The following is a 19,234-nucleotide window of genomic DNA, read 5'->3' as shown; positions in this document are numbered from 1 at the left end:
TCCCTCCAAAATTGCGCGGCAAGATGATGGCGCCCAACTGACAGATTTAAGTCACTCCCATTTGAAATTCAAAATGCTCAGCACGTTCAATTCATTTGGGAAATGATAATTAATATCCGCAAAATTAATTTCCACAGAAAATTCGAAACATTTTGCCATGTTTATTTTATTGCACATTTTTCGGTAATTTCAAGCCGCACTTTTAAATATTTTTTTCTTATGATTCGTGTAATTTTCCCCAATAACTTTGTATTTTCTTCTCCAAATATTGCAGTGCTTTATGTAATATTTTTTTCAACATCAACACACTCATGATGATGATTTTTGAGGGAGCATATTTTGACTTCCAGATAAACTCCCAATGTGTGTTTGTCATAAGACGATCAGTAGTCCCTTTCCTGGCCCTTACCGTACAGTTGCCTCTTTGAGGTGCCAGCTGCTTTGAAACTTTGGATCCCTTTAGTTTTTCTTCTTGCGTCACACCATCTGCTTTGACGCCTGACACTTTAACCAAACATTAAAGGAACACAACCACCCTCCCAACAAAAAGAAGAAATCTAAAAAAAAAATGTAATACTAGACTGGAATTTTGGATGAAGGAAAATTGGTTGACCTGGAATGAAGTGTAAAAATGGCCTCGTTCCATGTGTTAATAAACTGAAAGGTAAACACGAGCTGTAATTTCATGGCCGTAAAACAGCCAAAAAAGGTCTTTAAAAGGAATGAGAGGTTAAAAGCAGTGGGACTAAGTACAGTCAAACGTTCTCCACTTATTTGCTTCAAAGCTTCAGGCTCGGTTCGTGAACTGTTCATGTTCCTCCCCGTGCTCCGTAAACTCAAGAGGGAGCTCATATTTGCGGAGTTCTGTCGCTCTCTAGTGGACTGATACTGAACTGCAGCTCCAATTTCATTTCTTTCTATGCCCGTTTGTCTGCGTTATACTGCCCCCTTGTGGACAAGATACGCATACCAGATGGAGCAAATGTACTGCTGTTGAATTTAAATGACAGCTGCACTGTGGCTTATATTTATTAAATGCCCTAATATATTATTCACACTTCAAAAGCCATTTTTTCTTTCACATTATAAAGCATTTATTGCAATATATGTATTGTAAATCATCTGTATGTACAACAATACTAGTAAACCAGCATATTTGGGTGATTAGCTGTTATGAATATGACACAGACAGCGTACCGGCAGCTTGGCTGGAAAACAAAATCCAACTAAAAAAAATTGAAAGTGCAACATTTGATTGCTGATGATGTCACAGTTGACAGATAAACAGGCAGTGGTACAGCTTTAGAAGGGGGGGGGATTATAGTGAACATGTTTTGGTTATTTGGGAGTGGCTGGAATGCATGCAGGTGTCAAGGACTGAGCAAAAATAATCGAGTCGTCCTAAAAATGTTTTCTGTAATTATGCATCGACGCCATAAGATGGCAGCCAATGACTGCTTATGTTGAAATGAAGCTCCTCAACTCAAACGGTTCCTTGACACCAGATGGCCTCCCCCAAAAATCACAAATGCCAAACTACTATATTTGAATAATTACACGCTGTCCGGGAATCTTAATATGTGCAAGCATTAACAATATGATTTCCCATTTATTCTCTCTGTATAAAAAACTCTGGTGCTATTTACAATACAATCACACTCCTTCAAACGCACTTTTTTTTTGGGCTACACAAGGTCCAATTCATTCACACTAACTACTCGATTTTCACAAATAATACATGTGTACATAATGTCGTTTAAAAAAAATAAATGTGTACTCACCCCTCATGTAATCACTTTACAATAATGCCTATGCACCGATTTTTGTGCTTTTAGTATTGCTACTGATTGTGCCAGCATCAGGTGCTACAGTATGTAGATGGAGGGGATAAGGGGGGTCCCCACTTGTCAAACTTGGACCGGACCAGATGATGTAGTGGTTAAATGAGTCCTGAGGGGCGGTTAGTTTAAAGCTGCTCATCCTTCCCTTCTTTCAACTCAAGGAATGCCCGACAAATAAAGCTTTTCTATTGGTCATCACTCGATCCTCCAGCCCAGCAGGGGGCAGTGTCCCAAGAGAGGTAAAGTCTGAGTGGTTTGTCCTCCACAAGGGGGGGGTGGGGCAAGACAGGTAGAGTTTTTGCGAGATCAGCGGGTCCCCCAACCCGCTCCTCCCTCAATGGTGAGGTCACAGGAAGCTGTCCTCCCCGAGGTCGTTACAGTCTAGACACATCTCGTCCAAAAGCGTGATGTCCTCCAGGGTTTCGCCCTCGCGCTTGGCGAACGTGGAGCTGCTGGAACCCGTCTCGATGGCGCTTTCCTCAGATGTCTGCGAGCTGCGAGACGGGGTACAAGTCAGTCAAAAACTCTAAAAACCTCCAAACTGTTAAATATTTCAATTTGAGTACCTGTGTCTGTTCCTCTTTCCATATTCGTCGTCGGACATGGGGTCCAGGTCGGGCAGGGGGATGATATATCCGCTGTCTGAGCTGAGCCGCTGCTCGTCGAAGCCGCTCTCCCGGTCCTTCAATTTGCCCTCGTTCTTATAGGCGATCCCGATGTAGGCGTCGTCGCTCTCCATGCAAACCCGCGTCACGGCAGGGTGGTCGCTCTTCAAGAAATCACGATTGACCTTCTCGTAGTGCTGCGGTGAGACAGGAAATGTTAAAAAATCTGAAAAGGAGGTTGTTTTGATGTAGCTTCTGTGGTGTAGACTTTAATGAGGTAATAAAGGGTGGTTGCGGTGGGGACGCAAGGTAGCGCGGGGAGGGAGTGAGGCCCACCAACAAATCTTGAAAACAAAAGCACGCAAGATAGAAGCTTCTGGGAAAAGATGGCATGAAGAGAATGCACAGGTCAAAGCATAGGGTCAAAAATAAAAGCAGCTCCGTCAGAAAGCAGATAGATCAACAAGTGTCAAAGTTCACGAGGGGGCACGTACTCTTTTGTAGTTGGAAGGCAGCAGAGATGAGACGGTATCACTCAGACCCAAAAAGGAAGGCCTCTTCTCTGGCTCGCTGTTCCAGCACTTCATCATGAGCTCATAGCTGGGGAAGAAAAAAAAAAATTGGATAAGTTAAGTGTCGGGTGAGCTTGTAATTGCAGTGTTGACGCGGATAGTTCAGAAGGGAAAGTGACGTGTTGTTTATTTTTCGGACATACGTACACGTCGAGAGGCGCATGCTCCGGCTTGGACATCCTGTAGCCACTTTTGATCTTGTTGTAGAAGCTCGAGTCCACCACCATGCCAGGATACGGCGTTCCGCCTTCATTTGGTCATATTAGCCAATGTCAGTATGCTAGGTCAAGGTATTTGTTTGTGGCTAGCATATGTAGCTTTAGCCCACCTAAGGAGAATATCTCCCAGAGAAGGATCCCGTAAGACCAGACGTCGCTCAGGGTGGTGTACATGTTGTCGAAAATGCTCTCGGGTGCCATCCACTTGACAGGCAGGAAGGTCTGCACGGAAACAACACGTCTGAGGAGGGAAGACCTTAAGATCCCTCCCTAAAAAAAAACATCTCGCGGACTTACGCTGCCTTTGGACACATAGTTGTTGTCGTGCATGATGTCTCTAGCCAGCCCAAAGTCACAGATCTTCACAATCTTGCCTTGAGAGAGGAGAACGTTCCTGGCGGCGAGGTCGCGGTGCACGCACTGTGAAAAAGAGGAGAACCAAATTACCCCTCGTTCCTTTGCTTCCCAGGACGTTCTATTTCTGCATTAAAACTTGTTTAATGATAATACATAATGCTTCACACAGCATGATCCTCATATAAACATGCCAGTGGGATAGATGGATGTAACCACTTATTTTATTTAGGGATAATAACTATGAAGCTGGGAGGCCGGCCGAGGTAATTCTAGCCTGGCTGTTTTGCTGCTATATTCAGAATCAGGCCTCGCTCGTGAGCGGGTTTCCTCGTGACTGCTTATCAGACGTAGATGACTCGAATAGCTTGACTCGTCACGTGACAATAACAACGGTAAAGAGAAAGAAGCAAAAACCCAGCCGGTGTTTTTTGTTGTGTGCTACAGCTCACACTCACGTTTTTAGAAGCCAGGAACTCCATGCCCTTAGCCACCTGGTAGGTGAAGCTGAGCAGGTCCGTCGTGCTGAGACCTTCGTCCATGTCGTCCGACAGCAGGTCGTCTTCCCCTGTTTCTGGTTGGCACGGCAACACAAAAAGTGCTTGTCGTAAATATAGCGCCGACCTGACTTTGGTGAAACTGGGCAATAATACGCAAGTGCTGCAATTATGCTCTCTCCTCCGCGTAATTATAGGGCTGTACCCATCCTAAATTCCAACGAGGGTGTACCCCTGGATTAACTAGCCCAGCAAACGTGGACCGACAACAGAAGAAAGATTCACTCACCGCTCGAACCTTTCTGGGAGGGTGGGTGGTCGTATTCCGAGCGCTGGATGTCGGAATATTTGGAGGTGTTGGGCATCTCTAACATGGGCACGTACTGCTGAGTGGAGTCCGCCTGCTTCATGTCCATGTAGTCGCCTTTGCTCTCAAAGGACAGGATCACATAGCTGTGGGCAAAGGCAAGGGACCAAAGTGTCAAGGCCAAGTTTTACCATCCTGTTTTGACCATAATCTATTGCTATACTCCAGAAAATGAGTCGGGAATTTCCCATGTCAGCGTTTCGACCCAAATCTGTGTATTCAGACGTCACAGAGGACTGTATTTATCTGTATTTATTGGTTATGTCGCTAGCTGACTTTTCTGCAGTCTGAAATAATGAGAAAATGATTTTTGTTCAAGCTAGCATTGACGCTAGCATTACCAAGTCCCAATTATTTCATTGAAACTTTAGTTTTAACGAGTTCCCTAGCTATTGTGTAATGAATCACCTCATTTGTACACTCCTGGTTTGTATTCAAGTATCTAGTCCTTGATGTCGGCATGCGCCCGCGGCTACGAGTGGCGGACGATGCGGTCGAGGCTAAAGCTAGCGCCCCATTTAGAACGCGCTGCGGTCGTCGCAAGGAGCGGTCACTGTGAGTCATCCGTCAACACGGATGACCGTCAGACGTGAGACACGGTTGCCGAATGACCGTGTTACAATTGACAGCTATACTGCACCCCCCGTCACAACGAAGTTAGCGCGAAAGCCGAGACCACTTCACGTCTGCGATTTGATTTGGGGAAGACGCCAGACGATCTCCTCAACCCACGAGGGAGAATGAAGGTAGAGTTACCGATTTCTGCTTTGGGGGAATGTGTGTAAGGAAATGGAACAAATCAATGATGCGCGGTTTTGCTAGCGTCTGACTCACTTCTGATAAATAAATTAAAGCCTTCTACCTTCTGCTGCTCTCGTCTGCTGGGTTGATTCCAAAGATGTCCAAGTCTTTCTTCTGTTTCTCCGGGCTCAGGCTCAGGAAGCTTTCTCTGTTCTTGTGCAGATAGTTGACCAGATCACCGTAGAAGCAGTATTCAGTGATAATGTAGATCGGTCCTGGGAAGGAAACCAGTCAGTCAGTGGGCTAATCTTATCAGAGGGTTGTTGAAAACAGGCATGGGTAAGCTTCAGTTTTCCCAAGAAAGCCTGTTAAGATTCCACTCCAATCAAGTCTCTACCTGACTTTGTGCAGGCTCCCAAGAGGTTAACAATGTTGAGATGAGGTCCGAGGTGAGTCATGATCTTTAGCTCTGACATCAGGGCCTGCTTCTCGCTGGATCTGGCCGTGGCTACAAGAAGCCAAATTCGATTTTTACTAAAACCCAGCCTAGTGACTTCTACTCTTTGATTTCTTCACTTGGAGCTAATCAGTTCTTGGTTTTATTCATTTGGGTAGAAACTAGGTTGACTCACGTTTCAGCATTTTCACCGCCACTTTCATGACAGGTTGAGAGCGACTGAGTCCATAGGCGGTGCCCTCTACAACTTTCCCAAAGGCTCCGGAACCCAGGATACGACCTACGGGACATAGTCACAAAGTCAAGAAGGTGTATGCAAACACAGTCCGGGTTCCTCTTCTTTGTTGTCCTGGATCACTGAGCATAAAGTTACACTATATGGCCAAAATTCCTGGACACACCCAAACGCTTTGGCAGTTGTTTAACTTTCTGGAAGGCCCATTTCTGTTCTGGCACAGATGAATGCAAAGTCAGTCATACTTGGATCTAGTCACTAGAATTTCCACAGTCGGCCTTGGAAAACTTATACAAAGACTTCCCAGATGGTTGACTGACTACCTGTTTCTTTACATCTAAGAAGGTATCCTCGAAATTTTATCCAAATAGTGTTGTGGCTCACCAAGCACCAGCCTGTCTCGCGGAAACTCCCATCTGGAATCGTACGGCAGCTGCATAGGATCCACATAGATGTACTCGTGACCGTCAGGGCTTACAGACTCGATCACCCTCCAGCGGATCTCGTAACGTGGTTTCTGAAAACACATCGGCCGTTTGTTAGACTACCGCGGGCCATAGAATCGGATGGGATAGAGCTGCAAAATTTTACACGGTAGGGGTGAAAGGATGCCGATGAATGAATGTAGTACCTGTTTCCAGACAACAACCAAGACAATGAGTGAGATGATGACAATGACCAGCAGCACCAGCACAGCGGCAGCTACAGTCAGCTCCCGATGAGGGCCTGTTCGAGAGAACGGTCGGTGGTGAAACATATTTTCTGATGAGATGTTACATGAGAAATGTCCAACGGGCCACTTAAAAGGGGTAATTAAGGCCTAAAGGTATTCTGGGAGCAAAGAGGTAGGCGGCAGTAGTTGACTGATTAAGGGTGATGATGGATTGTCAAGCTTCTGGAAGGATTGTGTGGTGTAATGACAGAGCTGGCATCTTGACAACTGCTTTGACACTGGCTTTACCGGTCTGGTCACAGTAAAACAGGAAGGGGACTTGACAGGGTGTTTATTCTTACCGCTGGACACGAGCTTCACTTCCCGGCTGACAGCAGCCATTTCGTTGCGGGCCAAGCAGCGCACCGCTAATGTGTTCTCCAGATGACCAAACAGGACTTGACTCTCTAGGTTGTTGTCCTCGTCCACGTGCGAATCCACCTCGACGTCCGTGGAGTTGGCAGGGAGGGGGACCCAGTACGATGAGTCGTTGGCACAGCTGAACAAAAAAAATGGCATACTGAAACATCCTAAAAGTCTTCCAGGTTGAATTCCAGAAGCGAGCGGGGCTTACTGTTTAATGTTTTTACAGATGAACCACTCCACCTCCGGAGTGGGATGCCCCCCGGCGATGCACACCACGGACTGGCCTGAGGCTGACCCGTGGTGGATGTCCATCAGATCCACAATGACCGCTGGGACTGGAAGAGTCACACAACTATGTGAGATAACGTGGCTAAAAGCCTGCTAGTGCAGGAAGGTGATAACATTAAAATCACACGGAGAGGGCTTTGGGCATTCCTTTTGCTGACCTTTGACTTTGAGGTTAAAGCTGACACTGTGAGTTTGGTTTCCATTCTCCACCCTCATGGTGTAGTTCCCACTGTCTTCCTCTTTTGCACGGATCAGGGTAAGGACGCCGGAATACCTAGATGGAAAAACCAGATCGTAAGTTGGAGTTTTTACTTTGAGATCGAGCCTAGTCGGAATCAGAGTCCCACCTGGTCTCGCTGATCGGACGCAGACTGGCGGAGATCTCGGCAGTGACGTCGCTTAACGGGAGGCCGTCTTTGAGCCAGGTGACGCGAGCGCCGGGGAACGAGTCGATCTCGGCCCTGAAATTGCGGACCTCGTCCAGCTCTGCTGATTCCTGGCTTCCAAACTCCGGCCGTAGGAACAGAAACTCACGTTCTGTTCGAGAGCAGAGGCCAAGGCTTTATGAGACGTCTTTACGAGTGTGTTAGCAAAACCTCGTCCACCGGGTGTCGTCATACCGTAAACTGTGATGGTGAGTTGTTTGGTCTGGCTTTCATTAGTCATGATATCAGTGATGGAGCAGGCGTAGATGCCGCTGTCTTTGGCCGATGCTTGTGGAATGGTCAGTGTGTAAAGAATCTCCTGATCCCGCTTATTCTCTTCCACCGTCTTCGTGGCACGGTTTGCCTGCCAAATGCAAAGCAAGCACTTCATTCAGATCTGTCAAGACATTTGATGACATGACCGCAACATTTTTTTTACGGCGCTCACCACTTTGCCAGGGTATTTCCAGTGGTCCTCCAGGATTTCCGAGCCACGAGCCAAACAAGTGACTGTTATGGGGTCTCCGACCAACAGAGCAGTCCGTTTGGCGGCCAGCTCCACGTGCAGGGCGCCGCCACCTGGCATGCACCAGTTGAGGAGTTCAAACACTGAAGGACTGATTTTCTTCTCTAGCTTTGCAAATACACACCGGTCCAGCCGTGGACGATGTACTGTTCGCTGTAGTGGACTTCTCCATCGATGACAGCCTTACAGATGTAGGTTCCGGCAGTGAACACCCCTAGGGCGCCTCTCTTGCTGTCATAGACACTCGGGACAGGCTGCTGGGTGTCCACGTTCAGCAGGGTCACATTCGCTCTGGGATCGGACACCCGGCACTGAATCTCCATCTCCTCGTGACCAGACAGGACGTGATTCCCGAAGGGCACCGGTGACGGCACGAAAGGAACATCAGGATCTGAACAAAAAAGAAGAGTCGCTCAGCCCTGGTAAGGAATAGGATGACCGAACGAAGATGTCACGTGGAGCAGACCTGGCACGTAGACGTAGATGCTGCTCTCCTCCGCCTCGTCCGTGTTGTTTTGGACGTAGAAGCAAGTGTAGAAGCCGGTGTGCTCAGCCGTCGCTCGGTCCACTGTGACGGTGGTGACGAACAGACCGCTGTCGTCCTCCTGAGTCTGCTCCGGCGCATCCAGCGGCATGTCCCAGCCCAACCTCGCTTCACTCCGGCAGGTCAGTGTGAAGGGAGCGTGGAGAGCCACCACCATCTCGTCGGTTTGTGGCAGCAGCATCGGGCCCGAAGACGGCGGGAAGGTTAAGGCACTGGAAGCTGGAGGGGGGAAAAATCCAGATCTTCAAGTTCCGAACCTCAAAATGATGAGTTCTTCTAACCACTCGATGTTGACGTTATTGCTTCAAGGTAGTCTTACCTTTGACTTTAAGAGTGAAGGAGAACTGGGCCGAGCGAGAGCCACTCACTGCCGTGACCGTATACTTCCCGCTGTCTCTTTCCAGAGGCTGCCGGAATGTCAGAATGCTCTGGTACCTGATCCAAGAGCAAACACACGCCATTGTTCCAGATATCATGGCAATCCCTGGTCGCAATTAACTTTAAATATCGAGATCTTTATATTTACGGTGGATCCAGGTGGTACTTATTCTAGCTCAGCATAAAGCCGAAAACCAGATGTGCTGTTAATCAAATATATAAAAAAACTCTATCCAAGCATAACAACTCGCACCAGCCAGAGCTCTTAGCGCTCAGGTGGTTTATTTGATCTACATGAAAAAAAAAAAAAAGAAACATGTAAAATCAACAATGTAGTTCTGCAGATGGTTAAGTGCTCGGCCGGGTCCAAAGGAGCCCAAAAGCCTTCGGGATCATTGCACGGCAAGCCAAGATATTCTGGCACAAAACTCAGTACTGTATATTATGACGTTTTTATGAGATGCATTTTTTTTCGTAGCAATTTACCAGAGACCTGCTAGCTAGCTTTACTTCACGCCAAGCTAACCTGTCTTTTCCTACCTGTTGCCTTGAAGGTGACTTGTTTTGGTGTTAATGTAGTAACTTTCTGGGATGTCTTTGCCATCTCGCAGCCAGGTCACTTTGGGCGAGGGGGATGCATCGATGAGGATGGTGAACTGGGTCTCCTCAAGCAGGCTGACATACTCGGTCGTGAGGATCCCGCTGTGGTCCAAGGCCACGAATGAAGTCTCTTCTGTGGACAATGGAGGAAAGTCATTTTAAAAAAATGGGAGAATTCGGAAGTGGCTGAGCAGGACGTATGAGGGTCTGGCACGGCATCTGCTGAAGCCATCGGTCTGATGTTGAAAGCAGGGGTAAGTCTCTCGGGGATAAAACACTTCTTACCGTAGACGGTGACGGCCGCTGCGCTCACCCGGACCTTTCCGCTGTTTTGGTGGGTGACGGAGCACTCGTAGGTGCCGCTATCCTGAAGACCGGCTCGCTGGATAACCAGAGTGTAGACGACCTTGTCGGGAAAATCCTCTTTCTTCTGAACTGAATTGACAGCCTGCAGGAACAGGAACAGGGGAGCATTAAGAATTATACAGAAGACTGAAGCTTACAGTAGCGCTTAATGGTTAAAACACAAGATGGAGGGCAAGAGATGAATCATGACGGGAGTCCAAAAGTTGAAGTTAAGAGTCCAACTTTCTGGAAAAGAGCTCAGGGGAACCCCTGAGCTCATGATCCGACAATGTGCTGTTGAGATTAAACCAAGTCTGAATAACACCAAGCCCACGCTGTCGTGTGCAAGTCCGAAGGCCGGTGGGGTTGGGGGGTGGGGTCAAAGGGCTTTGAACTTCTTCCTTTTCCCGGGAAATTTGGACTTTCCTGCGACTGTTATGTGTGAACAGTTCAGGCTGACGTCTTTATCGTAAACACGCAAGAACCGTCCGTCGGTCCGCCTTTGTTTTTCCCCTAAGGCGTTTGCTTCAAGGCCGCTACAAGGAGAGCCAAAACCATCACTTGGCTAATTTGAGACTCTGAGCTCCTGGGGAGGACAACAACACGGAGGCGTGACCGGCGGTTTGAAGAGAAATAGAGCGCGAGATGGACGGGGAGCAAAGCCTGAAGGTTTTCCAGCTCCTAAGACAACAACAAAAAAATTCAACGCAGCTCGCCTGAGTTCTCGGGTGCAGCCACTGCTGGTGAAAGGAGGAACCGGCGGGGGCCACGCAGGTGATGTTGAGGGGCTGCCCCACCCGCAGTGCCTCTGTGCTGACTTTTACATCCACATGGAAGTCCTCCGCCTCAACCTCCACTACAAGAGCCAGAAGACAGGCGGTGTTAGCGCATCATCTGACCACTTGGTCATATAAAGTCATCAGTCATCGTCCGCTGAGTAAAAACAGGCCCATTAGGTCATTTCCCCACTTTTGTGATAATGACCTAATGTAATGGCTTTCATACAGTGAGATCAGCCCCGGTGATGCTCTCATCGTAAATCCAGTCCACCGGGTGAGTTAAGTGCATTATTTACCATGTTCTCATTTAATTCTACAGCACGGCCTTGATGTACACTAAAGATGTCAATTATCTAAAATCCCTCAACATTTAAAACGGCATTACATTTAATTCCTCATTCAGCAGCAAATGAAATCATTGCAGTATATTGAATTAATGGAGTCATGAACCAATTTCGAGAGTCAACGTACCTTTATCTTTGACAGTGTAGATAGCGCTGGTGAACACCCGGCCATTGACGGTGGTCTCACACTGGTACTGTCCTGGGGTGACGCTAGCAAAGAAGCCCAGCTTGTTTTCATAGTAGGCCCAAACCTCGTCACCGCTGGGGACGCTTCGCAAGGTTACGTGAGAGAGGGGGTTGGATACGCGACAAGAAATGGTCACTCCCATGGAATCCATGGCGACAACCAGATTGTTGGGGGTCTCTGGGACGAAAGGGACCTGGGGATCTGGGGGTGGAAAAGAGGAAACGTTTAATATATTGTTTCAGTTGCTAAATAACATGAATGAAATCCAATGCAAAATGGTCATACTTAATTCTGGTCAATGGCAAATTTTAATTAGAGGCTGTATGTACTATATTTAACGCTGATTGAAGAAAATGTCATTTTTTTTCTCAGATTTTTATTTAGATGTTTTCATTTCTTGTTTTTCTGTTTGAACTATAAAAGCTTGCACAGTGTGTATTTTGATAATAATAATAATAATAAAACAAAAAACAGACCTGGAACAAAAACGTATATCTCGGCTTCGTGCTCCACTTCCGGATTTACCGCCAAATCCTCGTCCACGCAAACGTAGTAGCCGGTGTTGGCCACGGTGGCGTTGTAGATGAACAACGTCGCCGTCATGTAGCCCGGCAATACGAACGTATTTCGGGGCAGAGGCTCGGCCCACATCACACTACCGGCACCGCTGCAGCTGACGTTAAACACGGAGTCGGGCCTCAGGACGAATTCCGTCTCGTCGGAGATGATGGTGGGTGGTGGTAGTCCGCATTTAACTGTGACATGAAGGTGGTTTGAAATCACGAAACAGCCCGTGTTTGGATTGAGAAAGCAAACCGGAACACACCTGTGACGGCCAACGCCACGATGGACCCAAAGAACACACGAAATGTTCTTGAAGCATCCATGTTGGTGGACGTCCTGGCCTGGAAAGACAAAGAAAGGAAGCTGAAGTCCCCCCCAAGTAAGATTGTTTCAATTTTCGTTATTGGTGGGAGGTAACGAAGTTCAAATACCTAGTTACTGTATTTAACTAATACAAGAATCCCTTTAGAAGCAAAATATTCACACCCATTCCTTTATTTTAGAGAATTTTTAAAATGTCGCCTCCAAGTATGAGCAAATTGATTGAAAAAACATACAGGCCAAAAAACTACAGCCTGAAAGATAATTAATACTTTAAATGAGCATCCACATTTTTTTGTTAATTCTGCAGTTTGATTACATTAATAACGATGTTTTGATTTTATAATTACAAATTTTGCCCTTTTTCTTTGAACCCAATTAAAAGTCGAACTTTTCAAGTGACGTTGTAATACATTACTGCCGCTAGAGGGAGACACAGCCCACTTCTTGAAATCCCCCCTCATTTCGCAACCCCCCACTAAAAAGTTAATTGTTCTTGCTGTTTTGTCCTTGTTTTGAATGTTTTCCATGTCGAACTGTGGCTGATAATATCTAATTGTTTCTTTTGCATAATTTTGTTAATTTTCCATTTGTATTTTTTGCGTGTTTGGCTAATTAAGTAGGGCGCGTTGTTAAGTTTTGAGGGCTTTTTATGTTCAAGTAATTTTCCACAAAGTAACGCTAGTTTACGGTTTGACTAAGGTGCATTTGTTTTTATTATTTATTATTATTATTATTATTATTATTATTATTATTGTTTGCTTGATTCTTAGCTTTCTAATTCCTGCACGAGTTACAAAGCGCAAATCTCCCCTTCCTTGCTTCTTTAATTATTGTACTTTTCTTTATGCAAAATATATATTTTTATATTCCGTATATAGGTTTTGCACGACCAGGTTGCATTCATAGCGCAATTGTCGTTGCGGTAATCAATGCGTAAAAAACGCGCAAAGGCTGTTTGTTACTTGCACTTGCGTGTAAAGTTGTAAAAGTATCCATTTTTTCTCCCCTCAAAAAAGAAAAAAAGGTTGATCCAAAATACGTGCATAAAAATACCAATGCACAACAGTCCGGTGCAGTCCAATCTTCTCGTAATGATGCTCCCCCCGTTTTTTTTTTCTTCTTTTAATTAATTCTGCGCATTCCACGGGAAACAAAACAAGCCAAAGTGAAATTCCAAAGTCGGGGGGAAAAGGATCCCACCAGTGGATGACTTCCAGGACTTTTGAGGTGATACCTCCAGCTGCGCGAAGCTTCTCTCCAGCCGGGTGCGCTTCACCTCCAGCGGTTTGGAGAGGGAGGGGGTTTGGGGGGCAACCATATGGCGCGCAACGGGGGCAACGCGAATACACAAACTTCCAACTTTGTAACGTATCACATTATAAAACGTGCTATTTCAACGATTAAGCCCCCCACTAAGCCTCACTTCTTGCTTTGCCTTTTCCAACCTGGCTTCAAATTTACCTTGCGTAATCCTCGTTACAATACGTCAGAGCGAGTACATCCACACTTGACTCCAAAAAGGCGCTTTATAGTCCACAGGGTGCGTGCGTATGAAAAGCGAGTGTGTTAGTGTCCACGTCCACTGAGTGACTGAGCGAGGACGACCTGCGAGCGGGTCCAATTTACAGTCCTGCCTCCTCCCTCCCTCCCTTCAGCGAAGTCATCATCTGGCTCCAAGTAAGTCACTCTCAGGAAATGCCCCCCCCCCCCCCACCCCCATCCATCCCTCCTCCCAACTCCTCCCCCACTCCCCCCCCCCCACCTCTTCTGCATCTTTCAGTCTTGCAGAAGTGTTTTTTTACGCGATCACACTAAAACACGCTGTTGGATCTGAATTCAACCCCCCTTCCCTTTTGCAAAAATAATATTGGATAGGCAGAAATATTCCTTGCACCAAGGCACCAAATGTGAATCAACAATATATTTTTTTTTTTTGCAGAGGATAAAGGATATGCCTGAGTTTTGCTGCCCATCATTTTCCAATCTCTAAATATAGCTGTTATTCAGAAACATTGAATTAAAATTGGGGGTGGTGGGCAAACTATTAAAGTTGGTGTCAAATCCTGGATTGTTTTTGCAGGGTGCAGTTGCGAACTGTACATGTAGAGGGCGCTCCAACACCATCTTAACCTCCCCCTTTATCGCTGTCTCACACGGCCTGGCAAAGTGCAACCCAAGTGGCACGCCTGCGTCAGCACTTAAACTTATATATACATCGGATTTTTGGCAGTCCTCCTCCCCGTCCTGAGACTCTCTTCGCTGGCCACAAGGTGAAGAAAAGGGGGTCACGCACAGCCCCCTTAAACCCCCATACGCCCCCCCCCCCTCTCCCCTCACACGCAGACGTTGGCTGAACGCAATGACTTCCACATGTTGGCTGAAAGAACACTGTCCTTGTTCTCCAAACAAAAGCTCACCACCGCAAAATGGCCGAGCATTGCATTTATGTGGGATTTTACACGAAGTGTTATATTTATTTAACTTTTTTTCCTTCTCCTTCTTAAAATAACCAAATGAAACGTGCATAGTAAGTTTGGAAGATAAAAGTACAGAAATATTCGATGTTTCTATTGTTTTTCTACTTCAAGATCTTTCCGTTTATCCTTGACTGTCCACTAGAGGTCTCTGATACAGGTCAGGCGTCCTACCTTCTATGACAATTTTACCTAAAATCAGTTTTTCTGAATTTCTCTTGAGGGGAGGTAAAACTTTATTGTAGTTTTTAACGCTGCCGATACAAAAAGTTTCAACGCTATATCCTTCAAAATATATTTATTTTTGTGACAAGTCGAGCTGTGACGCATTTACCTGGCAAACGTGACGTCACGGCCACCGTGCGCAGCTGGTTGCGAGAACTGTCCGGCGTGCTGAAACGTCCACAAAATACTTGATCAGTTTACGTCATGTGCGTAGCACGTCATAGTTGGATACACAATCATCAATTAAGAACTCAATTAAGAACAATCCAAATTTTCACACGTCGGACTTCACCTCTGAGTGACCAATTTGTAACAAGAAGCAAGCTAGCTGCCATGATTAAAACAATACTTTTGATAAATAACACACGCCGATAGTTTGCAGACATTATTAAGCCAACATCCAATCCAATTTGGTGCCAAGTTATCCTTGCGTTTCTGACGTAACCTTGCAAACTTGAACTTGCTCGCATTTCCCAATGGAGTCCGTCGAGCGCGCACAGACGATAGACGCCACCCTGCTAGCGCGTTTGCGTCCCTCCTCATCCTCCCCTTCGTCCTCGTCAACCGGCAGCTGCACTTGCTGCTCAAAGGACCCTCGTATTAATTGTCTTTTGTCATGCGTAATTGGCCACTTTTTCAATGGCTTCGCTGGAGCACCTTAAAATGGTCATTTGAGTCCCGTTTAGACAGGTAAATGTTTCCCTGGTGGTGGGAAAATAAATGCTCATATCATTATGATGATTGATAATAGTAAACATAAAAAAAAAAAAAAACTCTAGCCCTTGAGTGCCCCCCCTTTGCTCCAACACCTGCAAGGCAACATTAATTCACTTAATAGGAACTTTAGTGTATATTCATTAGTTGCCCCCCCTCCCTCCCATATCACCCAATAATAATATATGATCAGCAGCAGAGTGTGAAAAGGGGCCATTTACTCCCACGCTGAATGGCAACCCCAAAAAGTTCACCTGCTTCCCCTCTCAATTAGGAATGTATCCCAAACTCTGAGAGAAACGAGTTAAATTAGGCGTCAGCTAATTTTAAGCCCCCCCACCTCCCTCCGCTTTACCCTAATCCCCTCCTCAGAGGTCTTTTCCCATTTGTCCCCCCAAGTTGAAAGGTTCAAATGGGTCCTAATGAAACAGTGACTAAAACTCGCCCTGTGTGGGTCCTCGTGTGGAACCCTGTCGATACCCCCCCCCTCCCACCCTGAAAAGCGGTGTGAGCGCGCAGCCCCCCACATCAGGGGGTCTCCCCCTCGGGACAATCTAACCTGTCAAAGCCTTTGGCCACTTCTATATATCCTGTCCCTCGGGCGCGCTGCCCTAAATGGCAACATACAATCAAGCGACGTGGGACCCCAAACGCAATTAAACTTCCTTTTTAAGAACCACTGAAAAAAGAGAGAGAAAAAAATCGTTTTTTTTTTATAAGGGACCATTATCACGATCGTTTGTGAGCTCCACTCGGAATTAACAAGGGCTTATATCATGTAAATCGCCCTCTGATAAATAAAATATACGGGAATGACCGGGAGTTGCGTCTCATTATGGTAGAAATAAGTGGCAAATTGAAATTAAATTGTTTATTGTAATAAATACACATCATATCATCACATCATATACACATAGCTTGCAAACACATGTTGCTTACAGGTTCCACACACAGGTTGTCCTATATGCTATTTGATATTGCTTCTAAGCAACACACACTCACAGTGAAGGGTCAAAGTGGAAGACTTCCGGGCCACGAGGCCGTAGGACGGGTTCTCAAACCTTTTGGGTTCATGTGGAAGTGAATTGAAGAGTTTTGGTTTGACAAAAAGTAGTGCTTTGGCACCATCTTAATGCAAGTCCATGAAAGTGAGTTGAGGAGTTTTATTTTGATAAAAGTAGTGCTTTGATGCCATTTTGTGGCATTTAAGTGCCCAAGGAATGTGTTGAGTTTCATTTAGTGCTTCAAAGCCATCTTGTGGCATCTATAGCTTATTTTATTTTAAGTTTTATTCTTGCACGACTGTCCGATTGGTCCAATTGAATCCGAGGTTTTGATTGGCCAAGAGGTAATGTAATTGTTTGGACACCCCAGTTTGAGAACCCCGCGATAGGAAAAGTTATTTTCTTCAAAACGTGCATTCACAAAATGTTCCTCTTCAACAGTTTTCATGCAGGTGGAGGTGTCAGGCCCGTGAAAGTCACCAAACCATCAGCAGTCACATGACGAGCGCCCCGTCCTTCTCCTCTGAGGTCGAAGCGGGCGAGAGGGACTCCTCATCTTCGGAGCGAGGGTATCGCGCGCCCGAGCACTTGCACCCGCCACCGCTGGCACCTCCGACGTGGGAACTCCTCTGCGCCGCCTTGCCTTCCTTCTTGTGTTTAACGCGGCGGTTCTGGAACCAGATCTTCACCTGCTTCTCAGATAGGTTCAGGTAGGTGGCTATCTCGATGCGCCGCAGGCGGGACAGGTACATGTTGCAGGAGAACTCGCGCTCCAGCTCCAGCAGCTGCGTGCTGGTGAAAGCCGTGCGCATGCGCTTGCCGTTCTGGATGTGGCTGCCCTCCGAGGTGCCTGTTGGGGGAAGGGAGGGGGGGGGAGTCCATTATATTCCAGTCACTCCACTACGCACCATTAAAATCAATATTTGTAGTTGATTATACTCATTAAGGCTTATGTTAATTTGAGCCACAGTATAAGTGGATTAAGTGGCCCAATTCGACTCATTATAAAGTTATACAGGCGGTAATTGGAGTGGCTTAAGTGTATAATCAACGATACATTTGTTTTTAGGGAGTGTGTGATTAGATTTAATGTTGAGTAATGAAATCAATAAGATGTCAACAATCGAATGTGGGATTTTTTTCTTTTTGGATGACCCAGTGACATTTTTGCATGTTCCTGAGAAACGAAGCTTAAAAGATGAATTATTGTATATAATTCTAGAATATGTATGTATGTTTTTATTATTAGGGCCCGATCGCCAAACGTTGACACCACATTATTTATTGTAACAGGATGCAAGGAATCCCGTCAGACATGCTGATAATAATTCAGTCACACCTCAAGCAGGTAAAGTACTTTCAATCGTTGGATTTATTTTTGGTAGTCCTTATTAATGTTTAATTTAAGCCTGAGAGTGGGTCATAGTGAGCCTATTTTTTGGCCTACCAGGAACAAACATAATGGAGGGGTTAAAATGTTAACCTAATTGGCCAAGTCATTTTTAGCTTAATCAATAAATAATGCAAATGTTGTTGCTGATTTTAAATTTTTCTCATGTGTAGATTCAAGTCAATCATGAGATAAGCTAACTAGGCTAACAATGTTTTTTACATAGGATTGGTTGAATAAAGTAAACCAACCTAAATGAATGGACTCAATGCTTATTTTTATTTGATGTAAAAAAATAAATAAATCAAAATGCCACTTTGTCCTTAAGTGACAGTTTCTTACAATGAAATCTAGTATATTTATTTGTCATGTTTTAAACAATATATAGTATTATTATTATAGAGGGAAAATTAATGTGCTGCAGCAGAGTATATAGCATCATTAATGAGCTATTTTAGTTTCTTTAAAAAAATTCCTTGGACCCATTTTGTGCCCCCGATCCACAGTTTGGACACCTCTTTCGGGTTTCTAGCCAATTCATGCGCAAATTAATGGCAATACGTTTTATAGTTAAAATGTTTTAAAGTCACGTATAGCATTCAAAAAGTCAGTCGCAAAAGTTTTAGTCTTACCCATGGAGATGCAGTGGTACCTCCGCGGGTCGCTAAAAACGGACGCCGTGCAAACAGGTGCATGTCCCGGGTGTGCCAGGGCTGCGGATTGGTGCTGGTGGTGGGCGAGCCGGTGGCAGTACTGCGCCGCCTCCGCGCTCACGCCCGTCGCGAAGTGGCTCTTGAGGCCCGGCGCGCCACTCCTAGTCGTGTGGAGGTGCGTCGTGACGCACAGCGGGCACACGCAGAACGCGCCGCTCTTCCTGGACGGGCACGCCGGCACCACGCCGGGCGTGTGCACGCTGATGGGCAGCAGGATGTCATGCGCCGTCGCCGTCACGGCCGCCGGGTGTTCGCTCGGTCGGGTGTCCTTGACGATGAGCGAATCCACGTAGAAGGATCTAGACATGGTTGGGGAGTCTGCACGCTTCTCGATTGCATGTGATGCCCCTCGGGAGCTTGCAAAGGTGCTTATGTTTGATGGCGCAACAAAAGGGAGCGCGAGGGGGGTGGCTGGGGTGGGTGGGCCCTGGCAAAGCGTCACCCA

The 19,234-nt window shown here is 46.2% G+C and overlaps 2 protein-coding genes and 1 long non-coding RNA gene across 4 annotated transcripts in view; 1 reads left to right on the top strand and 2 right to left on the bottom strand.

Moving 5' to 3' along the window:
* Positions 1-1,069: 1,069 nt before the first annotated feature.
* pdgfra (platelet-derived growth factor receptor, alpha polypeptide) overlaps positions 1,070-19,234 on the bottom strand; it is an 89,403-nt gene continuing 71,238 nt past the window's right edge. The window contains exons 2-30 of one of the 2 annotated variants that reach the window (XM_068652105.1): positions 13,731-13,836; positions 12,208-12,286; positions 11,858-12,136; positions 11,322-11,582; positions 10,788-10,927; positions 10,012-10,174; positions 9,667-9,859; positions 9,068-9,183; positions 8,671-8,967; positions 8,329-8,595; positions 8,127-8,257; positions 7,874-8,042; positions 7,601-7,790; positions 7,412-7,527; positions 7,174-7,300; positions 6,902-7,098; positions 6,519-6,613; positions 6,272-6,404; positions 5,828-5,932; positions 5,593-5,703; positions 5,317-5,470; positions 4,377-4,540; positions 4,049-4,164; positions 3,534-3,656; positions 3,347-3,458; positions 3,166-3,265; positions 2,941-3,046; positions 2,408-2,643; positions 1,070-2,335 (exon numbers count right to left, since the gene is read on the bottom strand). In XM_068652105.1, the coding sequence (XP_068508206.1) occupies positions 2,188-2,335; positions 2,408-2,643; positions 2,941-3,046; positions 3,166-3,265; positions 3,347-3,458; positions 3,534-3,656; positions 4,049-4,164; positions 4,377-4,540; positions 5,317-5,470; positions 5,593-5,703; positions 5,828-5,932; positions 6,272-6,404; positions 6,519-6,613; positions 6,902-7,098; positions 7,174-7,300; positions 7,412-7,527; positions 7,601-7,790; positions 7,874-8,042; positions 8,127-8,257; positions 8,329-8,595; positions 8,671-8,967; positions 9,068-9,183; positions 9,667-9,859; positions 10,012-10,174; positions 10,788-10,927; positions 11,322-11,582; positions 11,858-12,136; positions 12,208-12,268 (4,410 nt within the window). In that variant the 5' untranslated portion in view covers positions 12,269-12,286; positions 13,731-13,836 and the 3' untranslated portion in view covers positions 1,070-2,187. Of the gene's footprint in view, positions 2,336-2,407; positions 2,644-2,940; positions 3,047-3,165; positions 3,266-3,346; positions 3,459-3,533; positions 3,657-4,048; positions 4,165-4,376; positions 4,541-5,316; positions 5,471-5,592; positions 5,704-5,827; positions 5,933-6,271; positions 6,405-6,518; positions 6,614-6,901; positions 7,099-7,173; positions 7,301-7,411; positions 7,528-7,600; positions 7,791-7,873; positions 8,043-8,126; positions 8,258-8,328; positions 8,596-8,670; positions 8,968-9,067; positions 9,184-9,666; positions 9,860-10,011; positions 10,175-10,787; positions 10,928-11,321; positions 11,583-11,857; positions 12,137-12,207; positions 12,287-13,730; positions 13,903-19,234 lie in introns of those variants that run through there. The other variant, XM_049732097.2, reaches the window with a different exon arrangement.
* LOC125976156 (uncharacterized) lies at positions 12,136-18,100 on the top strand. The gene is made up of 3 exons (XR_007484188.2): positions 12,136-12,324; positions 17,128-17,396; positions 17,980-18,100. It is a non-coding gene; the product is annotated as an uncharacterized lncRNA (long non-coding RNA).
* On the bottom strand, positions 17,181-19,133 carry gsx2 (GS homeobox 2). Its single transcript, XM_049732104.1, has 2 exons — positions 18,709-19,133; positions 17,181-17,536 (listed from the first exon to the last, which is right to left on the bottom strand). The coding sequence occupies exons 1-2, from the start codon at positions 19,094-19,096 to the stop codon at positions 17,181-17,183; spliced, it is 744 nt and encodes a 247-aa protein (XP_049588061.1). The 5' UTR covers positions 19,097-19,133.

The sequence above is a fragment of the Syngnathus scovelli genome, chromosome 10 (assembly GCF_024217435.2).
Source record: "Syngnathus scovelli strain Florida chromosome 10, RoL_Ssco_1.2, whole genome shotgun sequence".
Taxonomy (NCBI): domain Eukaryota; kingdom Metazoa; phylum Chordata; class Actinopteri; order Syngnathiformes; family Syngnathidae; genus Syngnathus; species Syngnathus scovelli.
Note: the sequence above shows the minus strand (reverse complement) of the source record. Positions and strands in the feature narration are given on the sequence as shown.

Coding starts and splice junctions, on each gene's coding strand:
- gsx2 (XM_049732104.1), bottom strand. CDS start 19,096: ATGTCTAGATCCTTCTACGTGGATTCGCTCATCGTCAAGGACACCCGA. Junction 17,537..18,708: donor GTACCACTGCATCTCCATGG/GTAAGACTAAAA, acceptor TTCCCCCAACAG/GCACCTCGGAGGGCAGCCAC.